General features: G+C 39.9%; 1 protein-coding gene across 9 annotated transcripts in view; it reads right to left on the bottom strand.

Annotated features, from left to right (window-relative positions):
- ELF1 (E74 like ETS transcription factor 1) overlaps positions 1-12230 on the bottom strand; it is an 88112-nt gene that overhangs the window by 26209 nt on the left and 49673 nt on the right. For all 9 annotated transcript variants that reach the window (XM_063392182.1, XM_063392177.1, XM_063392179.1 and 6 more), the window contains 2 exons: positions 11217-11526; positions 2828-3002 (listed from right to left, as the gene is read on the bottom strand). In XM_063392182.1, coding sequence (XP_063248252.1) covers positions 2828-3002; positions 11217-11288 — 247 coding nt within the window. In that variant the 5' untranslated portion in view covers positions 11289-11526. The remainder of the gene's footprint in view (positions 1-2827; positions 3003-11216; positions 11527-12230) is intronic.

The following is a 12230-nucleotide window of genomic DNA, read 5'->3' as shown; positions in this document are numbered from 1 at the left end:
GCACCTTATATCCGTAACTAGCACAATTAATAAGATATACAGAGTGTAGCAAATTGTACCATCTGACAAGTTGGCCTGGAGTTTTTCTGCACAAAACATTATCGCCTGTATTTTTCAGAGAAAAAAATATTTCAATATTCCCTTTAGAGATAAAACTTCATTCAAAGCCAAATGTTCCAATTAATTTTGTTAATCACCTTTTACTACATGATGGTTAATCACTTAAAATCTCATAAGACTGGCAACAAACTGACCATAAAATTGCCATCACAGTTCTTCCAGGGAAAAGTGCTTTTAAAGAGGAGGGTGATAAGGCACGTCTGCCTACTCATTACAAAAAAATTTACAGCACGAGCACAAATCTAGCTAAAAAGCTGATTGCTGGCCATGTCTCAGCAGGGTTTCATGTGCAACAGATGCTGTTCTTATAGTGTTCTGCAGGTTATAATATATATGACAGGTAAGTAATCACCAAAATGTGATAACTGTGCTTTTGAAGGGCTGAAGCTACATCCTACAGATGAAAAAACCTATCAGCATCCACTATTCTGCAGATAGATCCTGAAAAACTGATGGCTTCCGTTGCATGAGGCCTACTGCTAATTTCTGTTAACCTAGGAGAAAAGAGAAGCCCGGTGGATGACAGTCATAAAATAGTACTGAAAAATTAGTAACTTAAAAAACCCTAAATCCTTCATATAAGCAGTTGTCGCTCAGTAATGTTTAGTCATAAATTATGGTGGTTTCAGTTTTGTTTTGCTGTGAACTTCAGTCTTATAAATATTTTAATGTGGAATTAGTACAGTCTTTATGATGTCTGATCCTCTCTCAAAGGCATAATGTGGAAGTGACTGAAAAAACTGGTACTAACTTCAAAGAGCAAAACAACACATTTCACTGCTGAGAGCAAACAAAATCAAGAAGGAAACTTCAAAGACGGGAGAAAAGAAAAAAAGCAGCTGGAAAATAGAGTAGGTGGGAAAATTGAGCTATGATTAACTCCATTTCAGAAGCAGCCTACAGCAAGCTATACTTGAACTGGGGTCTCTCACACAGCAGCCTTGCAGTTCAGCTGGGCAACTGTGCCAGAGCCAATGCTTGCCCGCAGTGGGCAGGGAGGTAACAGGGGCCTCCCTCACCAGTGTCCTTTTGTCTCCTCCTGTGGGGTGCCCTCACACCCCTGAGCCCCAAATTCTGCCCCACCAGAGTCAAGCTGATAGCTTCATGCCACAGGCCAGGGGCTGAGCCACCAGTGCTGCCTGCCTTGTCCTGAGCAGGAGCTTTCGAGCCACTGTGCTGGTCCCAGCTCGGACTGCATTCACCCCCTTTCCCTTCTAAGGAAATCCACAGCATGCACAGGATGGAGACTGTGAAACAGATAATTAGTCAACATCTCCTTCACAACAATCATCTCTGCAAAGTGGCAGCTCTCAATTTCTAAGGACTTTGCCTTTAAAGAAAACCAGATTTCTTGAACTGTAATGGATGATGGGAACAATACTGTACTTGTCTGCCTGCAAAGTATCCCAGAAACCTTTGGACACCATCAGTTACAAGGATTAAATATTTTTAGTTTCTGGCAGCAATTTGCAAACCCTTCTCATGTGACCAGCAAGAAAAAAAAAAATAAAATGAAGGTTAACAAGGGTATTCACAAAAGTGGAGTTTCACAATTACTCATACATGTAAAAATTCACACACAACATATTACAGTGAATATAGATTCACAAAAATGATCTGCTGTGAAATTCACACAGATGCATTAAGTGGTGCTTAAGTAACACACTGGGGAAATGCCAGTTGTAGTGTGAATAATTAATCTGAACAGCAAGTTGGCAAGAGTCTCAACATGAAATATTGTTTGAGTATGGAAAATCTTCTTGAATAATAACCTAACTTATTTGTATGGTCACAGTCTGTTCACAGATAATTCACTACTATGAAAAAAAGGAGCCGTAATCATCAGATAAAACCATTTACTGAGAACAGCTCATGTCAATTTACTCTGTGAACTGTTCCTCATGTCAAGTTATGTTAAGTTCTTGTTTTGCTTTTGATAGCAAAAGATGGTATCAGAGCATGTCTTTGGAAATAATGTCAAAAGTATGAGCGAAACCAGGAAGCTGTCTCCAACCCTGGAAACAGTCCAGGTGTGGAGCCTAGTGGCTGAAAGAAAACTTCTTTCTGTAAAATATCTACCCCACCTTCATGATATTTTCTGCAAAAGCACTTCAAATACATGCATTCAGTAAAGAGTTGTTTTTAAAATATGAGACCGATCTCTGAGCTTTTCTCTTAAGAATTGTTTGTTCTTTAGGGTACCTTTTCTAACAGAATTTACAAAAAAAAATCTGTATTTTAGGTGTGAATCATTACTAGACACCCAAAATTAATACTATGCTGAGTGTACTTAACACCAGTAAGTCAAGCTAGCATGCACATTTTTAATTTATAACTGTATACCCTTGAGAAGTTAAAAGCAGTACATCTACTCAAGCTGCAAATTCCTGCTTGTTGTTATGTATGTCTACTTAGGAACATACCACCTATTAAGTAAAAACAAACAAAACCTACGAAGAACAAAGAAAAACCTTGTTGGTACTCTGAGCAGGACTCAGCCTTAATCACTGTTGATGGATGAAACTCTTCACCATTATTAGCTGTGCAACTGGGATTGCAAGCCACCTGCTAACAATATTAACAGCATCTTCTCTGTCTTGTACAGAATTAACAGCATTCAATACCACTTTTCATGTTGCTCCCTGTTGTTTTTTGTCACAGCCATCTTGGTGCAAAGACATGGCACAGAGATGGTTTTACTGCCAACCTGTGAGAGTGATATCATCATCTTCTATGATCTGCTCTTCTGCCACATCCAGAGAGTTCTCAGTGATCATGTCACTAGGTTCATCCACACAGGTTAAGCCAGAGTAGTTATGTAGGAGCTCTGCACTAGGAACATGCTCCACGATGACAGCAGGGAAAATAGATGGATCACCAAGCTGGGGATTGGAGAAAAAAACAACAAAATATTAGTTAGCCTGCCTCCAACCTAGCCACTTAGTGACTAATACTTCAACAGAGCTGTACTAAACCACCTGGATAATGAACAGTCAGGAGGGAGGACTAAAAGGACAAGATGATTTTTAGCACCTGAAAGCAGACAGCAGCAGTGGCCCACGAGGAGCCAGAGGCTGAATATTGCTGTAGTATCTGACTGTATCTGCTGTAGTAGTATATTGCTGTAGTATACTGACTGTATGCACATAACACCACTTGCATGACATAGCTTTGCAGCATCAAAGCTGACGATACAGAGGAGTGGCACACCACAGTAAGTGCTAAACTTTGCTGGCAATAATACTGGATGAGCAACTTGCTGCAAACACCTTTACTTTTTGTTCTTCCCATCAAGCTGAGAGTGAAGGAGTCCTGTGGCTGTGAGGAATGGACTAAGCTCCCACAAGCACCAAATTTCCTATGAGACACTATTTGAAAATCACTATTTTAGGGGACACTTGCTACAGAAGGTGCTGTAATACATTCCCTCTCTAATTCTTATGGCTTTAGTCATTTGATTTGCTCACACCACACCCCCCTCACCACTTTCCTTCCTAAGTCTGCTTTTAGACACAATCCTTTGGTCTTGATAGTCATTTTGCATCAGATACAAAAGAAAAGAGGCAGCTGGGAAACAAAAATCAAACTGACTAGCAATAATAACAAGATACATGCTCTCTGAAAAGGCAACCGCTCAACAGGAAGAGGTTTTCACCAAGTAACATCTACTACAGACACTGTATTTTTCAAAGTAAGTATTTTAAAATGTCATTTGCTAGAAGAGAGTCATTGCAGATTGATAGCAGAACAGGTTCAAAGAAAGTCTAGTGTAACTCTAAGGTTCCCTGACTACAAAAATAAAACACATTATGAATGTGTCAAGCTTAAAAACAAGAAAAAACCTAAAAAGTTGCTAAAACATGTTTCTGAGAAAACTAGTATATGTACCTTTGGTCTCACCCTCCACAGAAGAGCACAGATATGTATACTTCATAGAATCAAATCATAGAATGGCCTGGGTTGGAAGAAACCTTGAAATCATCTAGTTCCAATCCTCCTGTCATGGACAGGGACACCTTCCACCACATCAGGTTGCTCAAAGTTCCACCCAGCCTAGTCTTAAACACTTCCAGGGATGGGAATCCACAACTTTTCTGGGCAACCTGTTTCAGTACCCTTCCACCCTCACAGTAATGAACTTTTTCCAAATATCTAATCTAAACCTGCCTCTTTTAAGTTTGAAGTCATTCCCTGTACTGTCCTGTACTGACCTGTACTGTCACCATACACTCTTGTAAATAGTCTCAATCTTTCCTGTAGGTTCCCTTCAGGTATTGGAAGGAAGATCAAGTAGGTTTTTTTAACCACACAAGTTAAAAACCCAAGGGAAAAAACCAACTGTATGATTCTGCCCTTGTTTAAGAATTACTCATCTCTCACTCTTGGCGCTACGCACACCGTCACCGACGGAAAATGGTATCAGAGCTATCTGCTCAACCCAGACAACAGCTATGGGAGTAAGCCCCCCCAGGGAAGAGTCTGGACTGTAAGTACTGAAAGCAGAAAATGCAATTAGAAGTTCTAAAAGGCAGCAATTACCACTTTAAATTGCTCTGTGTTTTATAAAACAAGTCTCAGCAAAAACTGTGGTAAAGGGGAACCGGGAAAAAAAGAACTAAAACCCAAAAATAATATTTTAATGGGCTTCTATCATAGACAGTCTCCTAAACAAAACAAAAAAAAATCAACAAAAGCAAAATTTAAAAGAATACCCAACAAATAATGACCTATTCTATGAAACACGTTTCAAAAGACAGCAATATGGTAGAAGATCAATAAAAATGAACAAAGTGCAGACCAGTTAAAGCCCTCTTGTGCAATCTTATCATCAGATGACAGGTGTATATCAAGTCAGGCAATGGGACAGCTGTTACCCAACACCTTTGTGGGCACCTCTAACCAATGCTGTATTGTGCTGGAGCTGAGGAACCGGAAATCATTGATAGCCAAGAGATCCCTACTGCTCCTCAGAAAAAGTCATGTTCACATTTTGCATCCAATTTGTTTGCTGACCCTAACATCCTTGATTCTATTTGCTTCCAGGCAAGAATAAACAAATAGATATGATTAAATAAAAGCCACATCAATAAAAAAAGATAAAGCACTGTTAACGGAGAAGAAAAGTAAAAAACTATATTCATTTAAAAAATTATTTGCAACAATACATTCCATAAGCTACAAGGTAGATGGTCCAGCCTCATTCCTGAGATACAATTATGTTCTAAAAATAGTTTAAATACCTCAGTTTCAGCAATATGCCACAACACATAACTTTTGGGATTTAAGTTACAGACAGCTGTGGTGCAGGCACTTGGACACGAGCTAGGAACCCCAAGTTTCCTTCCCAGCCAACAGCCAGAAATGGTATTTCTAGGGCACAATTCCCTGCCCAGTTTTAGGCTCCTGTGCTACGACAGGATGCCATGCCCTAAAAGCACCTATTTCTCTGCATTGACTATGAAATGGGGGAGGCATTGGGGTGCTTGTTTCTGGTGTAGGCATCTGTGTTCCACACACTCATCAGCAAGTGGCCAACTTGCTCCTCCCCAGCAGCCTGCGCAGCGAGGAGCGCTCCCCTCGCCCCGCTGCCGCCCCTGCAGCAGCTCAATGGCTGCACTGTCTGCACACACAGATCGAGTTGCCTGTGCTCAAGATAAGCCTTACAATAGCTTCTCCTGGAGAAGAAAATTACTTGGCTCAGCATTGTCCTTCTCTAATGGCTGATGCTCATGCCACTGGAATGGCCTCCGAGAGGATAAGTTGTAGAAAAATGTTACAGAATAATAAAACACAGACAAAATCAAGTCACATGTTTTCAGATCAGTTTCTCAAAGCCCTATTTATATTACACCCTACTCACTTTGCTATGAAACCTAGTTACAAAAGCCCAAACATCCGCATATTTCTAAAATACACTTCACTACTGACCAGAATGTTTCCTGTGGTACCGAACTGTGCTGCTTCATGTGGTTCAGAAGTACTTGGTTTGATCCATATGATCAGATCTGAAGTGCTCTGCAAGGTTAAACTGTATTTTGCCCATATCTAGAAACATCCATCATACACACACTCTGATATGGTCGCTATGTCTGTCTGCAGCAGAGAAACCCCCATGGCAGGGCAATACCTCTTCATCTGAACTTGGTGCTGGACTACCCAAGGAAGCTGCTGACACACTATGCTTCCAAAAGACTGGAGATGAACACAAAAACAATCACCCATAAATATAGACACTTTAAATGTACTATCCTTTAACTTAAACAGTTTTGAACTGGAAGAATCAGAGTAAACATCACTTCTTTTGGCCTTTTATTTTAAAACTATTGTTATAATTGCTTTCAACTCATACCCTACAGTGGTACAATGTAGGGACTTTCCTTCCTGCCATGACTGTGAAAAGGAAAGGAAAGAACAAATTCTAATACACTCCTATTGAGAAAAGCACTCACACACCTGCAAACAAATTTAATTTGAAATGTATTTTTGTGGAAGTGGTCATTGCTTTTTTGTACCGTATTTGCAATTGGTTATGATTTCATTAAAAAGCCTTTCATTCAGTTTTGAAAGCTAATACTAATGTACACAGATGTACACATGACTGTTGTGAAGTAATCTCACCTTAGTACTTCTATAATGTTTTTGATTTCACTGAAAGCGCCTGAACCCCAGTTGAAAGCCAAGCTAAACCTTCCTCTAGCTCTTGTTTTGTAAGACACAAAAATAACTGTATACATTTGGAACTGCAAAAGAGCCCTTTTTTACTATGGCTCCCTTTGAATCTACTGTGTTATGAGAATTACACACAGAGGAAGCATTAAATTAAGAACCACAAGGTAGTGATTCAATTAACATGAATTAGATTACCACTCTAATAGCAAGATCAAAAAATAATTTATTTCTAATATAAACATACTTTTATACACCCTAGCAAAAAAGAGAGTGCAAACTATCCCCAAGTTTTTTAAAAGTCCCAAATTAAAGTGTCAGCAAGGATTTTCAAGAAATCAATACAGACATCCACAGAAGAATAATCTGTGTATTTTTAAATTTCTCCCACTTCTGCTGCTTCATGTTTCTCATACAAAATATAGGTAAAATATGATACCCTAGCTCCAGCAAAGCTTTGACTTGGCTTCAACCCATCTCCCACGTCTGCTGGACACATAAAACAATTGAGCTACTGCTAAAATCTTCCCAAATCTTACACACCAAACCGCTGCAGACTGACTTTACTAATTCAGAGGAGTGCAAACTTCATACAGATGCTGAAGTCCATGGGAAATCCCGTGAGCAGGTCCCTGAAAGCGTTGGTTATACTCCACAATCCCCTGAAAACTGAACCCAGTCGTCCTCCAGGGGCTAAAAGCAGCAATCTTCCTTCCTGCTCTCTAATTCTTTTAGTATGTGTGACATGCTGACAAGGTGTTTCTTTTTTTCTCTGAAAATTGTCTCATGAACTGTCACCAAGTGACAGAAGCTCAAAACACCATCCTGGCCACGGAAATGGAAAACAAGGAAGGGGATTTCTTCTGCTTTGGAGGTACTGTCTTCTCATACTACAAGTCTTTAAGGATGACAGCTTTTCCCAGGAATAAGATGACTAGCTTTTAACTGGTGTGGAATAAATTCTGCACAAGTGAGAGATGGGTGGGAAGAAGCACATGCAATAGATAGTAGAAGGGAAAAGCTACATGGGGAATAAAAAAAGAGAAAGCAACCTCAGGGAAAAATAACTGTCTTTTTAACCAAACAACACCATTCAGACTCATAATACAGATGGACATTTATATTGAAACATGAAACCCCCTCCCAAAAAAAACCAAATAAAACACCCCAAAAAACTAAACAGAACTAGGGAAAGTGATCCTAGTGCCTAGAAAACAGCTTTTGGTTTCCCCTTGCTGACAGTCCCTGTGCAGAGGCATCTTCTCGGCTTTAAAGGTACTCCCACTGCCAGCATCTGTGACGGGACGAAATTGCACAGAGGGGTGCTGCAAGCAGACACATGACACTCACTTTTCTGGGAAAACAACCTCATTACAGATTTCATATTTTCCTTAAAGGTTTCTGCAGTGGATAAGGGGGGAGGAACCTTCTACAGGAGCTGGAAATAGCCAAAAAAACAGTAGACCATCATCTTGACCAGGTGGATTAATCTTTCTGAAAGCCCATGGGGATATCAGGGAACACGGAAGAGCAAATGTAGTCAGGAGATGATGGTGCAGAAGTCATGGCTCAACCTAAGGTCTCAGACCCTTCTTTATCAGAAGAAAGAAACAAATGCCAGAGGTACAGAAGGGGTCTTCAGGCACAGGTTACTACAAGCATCAGAGCCACCTGAGAGAGCACTGCCCGACACAGAGCAGTCATGCTGGGAATGATGTTAGCAATTTAATGGTTGTAATGATTCAACTTCTCCCTGGCACCATTTAAAACTTCCTACTATGGATCTAGCTACTGCAACTGCTTTTATTCTGCTTTTTAAATTAAGAATGCCCTGATCAAATATCACATTAGCTGTAAATCCACAAAGGACTAAATGAAAAGGCATTGAGTGAAGAAGCTGCAGATCGGATGAGAAGCAGCTTTAGGCAGCAGCATTGACTCAGCCAAAGCCTGCAGGAACTCCTGCCCAATTCTGTGTGCACTGTCTCCCAACAGCAACAAAAAACCCAAATAAAACAGAAACACAGAAAAGATGGGGGTGGGGGGAAGCAAACTCAATTTTAACCAGATCCCTGACATGTAGCAGAAGCCAGACAGGTTATCAGTAGCCTTAGCCCAAGCCACTTGTTCCCTTCTGAAAATTATAAGGATATTTTCACTTCATTTCTTCCTCACCACAGATCTACTGTGTGATAAATGAACCTTCCAAGAAAAACAAAAAATTTAAAAATCATTCTTTTCTAAACTGCAAAGGATAAAGCTGATAAGAGCAAGCCTTTCCCGTTCACACGGGTCCATGTGATTGAACCCTCCCATTGGCATCTGCCACTGAATGCTGAATGCTTACATTTGCAAATGGACTGTTCATAATTTATGGTTGTTTAACCAAGACTTAAAAAAAAAGAATTAAACAAAATAGCCATGAATTATGACTTCCCTGAAATACTGAGCATAGTTGCCACTTAGACCCTGAACCTCTCCCCACAGCTGTTCCATGTCTCAAGAGCTCTTGGCACAAGAGAGCTCCAGGCAAAGATTTGACAAGAAGAAATGTCAAAGTTCTTAAAATGCCAGCCTGTGGGGGCATTGTAAAAATAATTATCCAAAGATGAGTCAAATGACACCTTTCATATACGATGAAGATCCAAAAAAATGCTTTTGCCCAACACAGAGCACTTACAGAGCTAAAATTTTTGCAAAGTACACAAATTGTGTTATCCATCCCTAAATACAACTAATCTATGAATTTAAAAACTTTAGTAGTAGCAACAGCTCCTGTGTAGTTAGAAGCAGGTCAGCCAAGTGTAAGCAAAAAGCAGTCTTTTTGGGCTAATGTGCTATGAGCCCTCGGCCGAACTAAACCTTCCTCCAGTTTCCCAGGTCTTGGCCTGTGCAGAACTTCTCTTCAACAACTGAGCATTTAGGATGTACCTTCAGGCAGCCAGCTAGCCGGCTACCTGCATCTTTGACATCTGAACTAAGTGAACCCAGTGATTTAAAAGGAACTTGCATCTGATGGCAGCAATGGACTTGCTGCTATGTACCCTTTATCTCTGGCTTTTCACATCTTTGATTTCACTACCTTTAGGTACACTACAGAACATCTTTTCTTAGACTTCATCTAGAGTAGAATTCAGTGGAGTTATGAGATAAACATCAAGGCTGAGTTTGTTCTGAAGCTGGAGAAAGCTCTGTTTAGAAAGGTTTTACTGTCCTGTTGAGCACTCTTTAGTATTTTTTAAGTTTCTCAGGCGAGCATCTGAAGATTGCAAGAAGCAGAATGCATGGCTAAACGAGCCAAAACCACACCTCCCAGGAACCACATTGAAGTACCCCAATTCTTCCCTCTCCTATTGCCTTGTAAAGTAAAGTCAGCAATGAACAACCAGCAGAGGTAACAAGTAAGACTCATTTTCAACTATGCTTGTGCAATTCCCATATCTAAATCCCCAGGCTACCACAAGCTCTGGAAAAATACAGGGAAGGAAGTTACATTACTAATTCCACCCCAAACTGAGTTAGCACTTTAGACAGACAACACTCAGTTCATTGAAATGATCGCATGACTCTGACAGCAGAAACAGGCCAGTGACCCAGCCAGCTATTGGGCCACGCAGAAAACCAGAGACAAGATTATAAAGCCAAAAGTAGGAGTTTTTTAAGAGAGGAGAAAAAATGCTTTTTATGTTAACAAAAAAGGAACAGTTTGTCATGGCATTTAGCCTTTTAGAAAGGCTCAGACACCCCATTTCTTGTTAATAAATGCAAGCTCTAATATTAACCACCAGCTATAGAGGAGCCACGTGATTTTTACAATACGAATCCTACGCTGAAGCTTCAGGACTCACAGGATGTGGTTTAAATAATCAACACATAACTGAGAGTCTACTCAGGTAGAAAGAAACAGACATATTTTCCCTGTAGTGTAAAAGAAACCGATTTAAATTACTTTCAAGCTTACTTCTGAATAACCAGCATGCAGTAACACAATTTAGAAACCAATCTGTAAATAACAGTGAGCAGGTACATACTGCCCCTTCCAGTCATCTGCAGTGTGGCCATTGCTTCTACTCAGAACTCTATCCTAGCACACTAGAGAAGTAGAAACTACTATAAAATACCATAACTTTGGGAATTCTACATCACACGTGCATGGATTCTACTGGCACAAATCAGCAAAATAGGAAAAATATTTTTGGAGGAGGATGTCTCTGCAATACTGCAGAGGTTATAACATTTAAACCAATTTCTGTTCCGCGCATGCAAGTTACAGGAAGCAACAGGAAGCTTTTGAAACAGCACAAAGATTTGCTGCAACAATAATGACCTCAATGTTTCCTTTTTGTGTTTTACAGCACATTTTTTCCTCATGTTTCATAATGCTGTTAGCACCACCTTGTACAAATATGGTTTCTTACACCATCCCATACCTGCTGCTCATCCTCCATGACGTTGCTGGCAAATTCAAACACAAGCTCATTCTGCTGTACAACTGCTGCCATAATAACGCATTCCCAGGTCTCAGCTCCACATACAAAGGAAAACGTTCTTGAGTGTCAAACAACAGAGAGCTTCACTGAGGTCCAGCTGGGCAGAAAGGCAGGTTCACAAAATGAATCGAGTATCAATGTTTGTATTTCTTAGATCATCAGTGTTCCTGGGTTCTTCTCTTCTCAAAGCAAAACAAACCAAGGCAAATCCTTTCCTGAGCTGCTTGTTCTGCCTTGATAGCTTTTACCACTGTGGAGGAAAAATAAAAAAATTATCATTAAAATTTTGTTACATTAGCAATGTGAAATAGTAGCAGTGGCAATAAAGCTTTTGCACGTATTAAACTCTTCTATCTACATCCGAGGAAGTCAGACACTTTTGTGTCTCCAAAGGCATTACTTTCACTGATTAATGTACGAGAACTTTCATTACCTGAAACAGAACCGTTTCAGGAAATAAGACGTCAGTTTCAAAGTGTTTCATATTAAAAGCATGAGACTAAGGAAAAGTTTAAAAAGTTAACAAAATGAAAATCCATATTTTCATTTGATTCAGATATGCAGTTTTCACATTCATTAGTACCTCTCATCTCCACAGTTTATTCAAAGTAAAAATACAAAACTCAGACCAACCTACTCAGCTGTAGGATAACTCAAGTATATCACATTTTTTCTTCTTCACATACAGTTCAAATTTAGCAAAGTTGTTGTTTTGCAAGTAAAATGCTATGAATCTTGAATCCTCGTGTCAAAACAATGAAACCAATAAATCAATTCTTTGTACAATCCAGAGAGTGCTCATGTTGCTACATGAAGCAGATCTTCAGCTTCATGTTAAAAAAGCACTGTAAACATACCCTTATCTCTACCAGAGGCTCACAAGCAGCCGGAAGGAAACAGCACTGACCACGTCACGGCAAATTAGAACTGTCAAAAAAACAGTACAGAGAAAAA

Source organism: Prinia subflava, chromosome 3, assembly GCF_021018805.1.
Source record: "Prinia subflava isolate CZ2003 ecotype Zambia chromosome 3, Cam_Psub_1.2, whole genome shotgun sequence".
Taxonomy (NCBI): domain Eukaryota; kingdom Metazoa; phylum Chordata; class Aves; order Passeriformes; family Cisticolidae; genus Prinia; species Prinia subflava.
The sequence above is the reverse complement of the archived record's forward strand: the minus strand, read 5'-3'. Positions and strand labels throughout refer to the sequence as shown.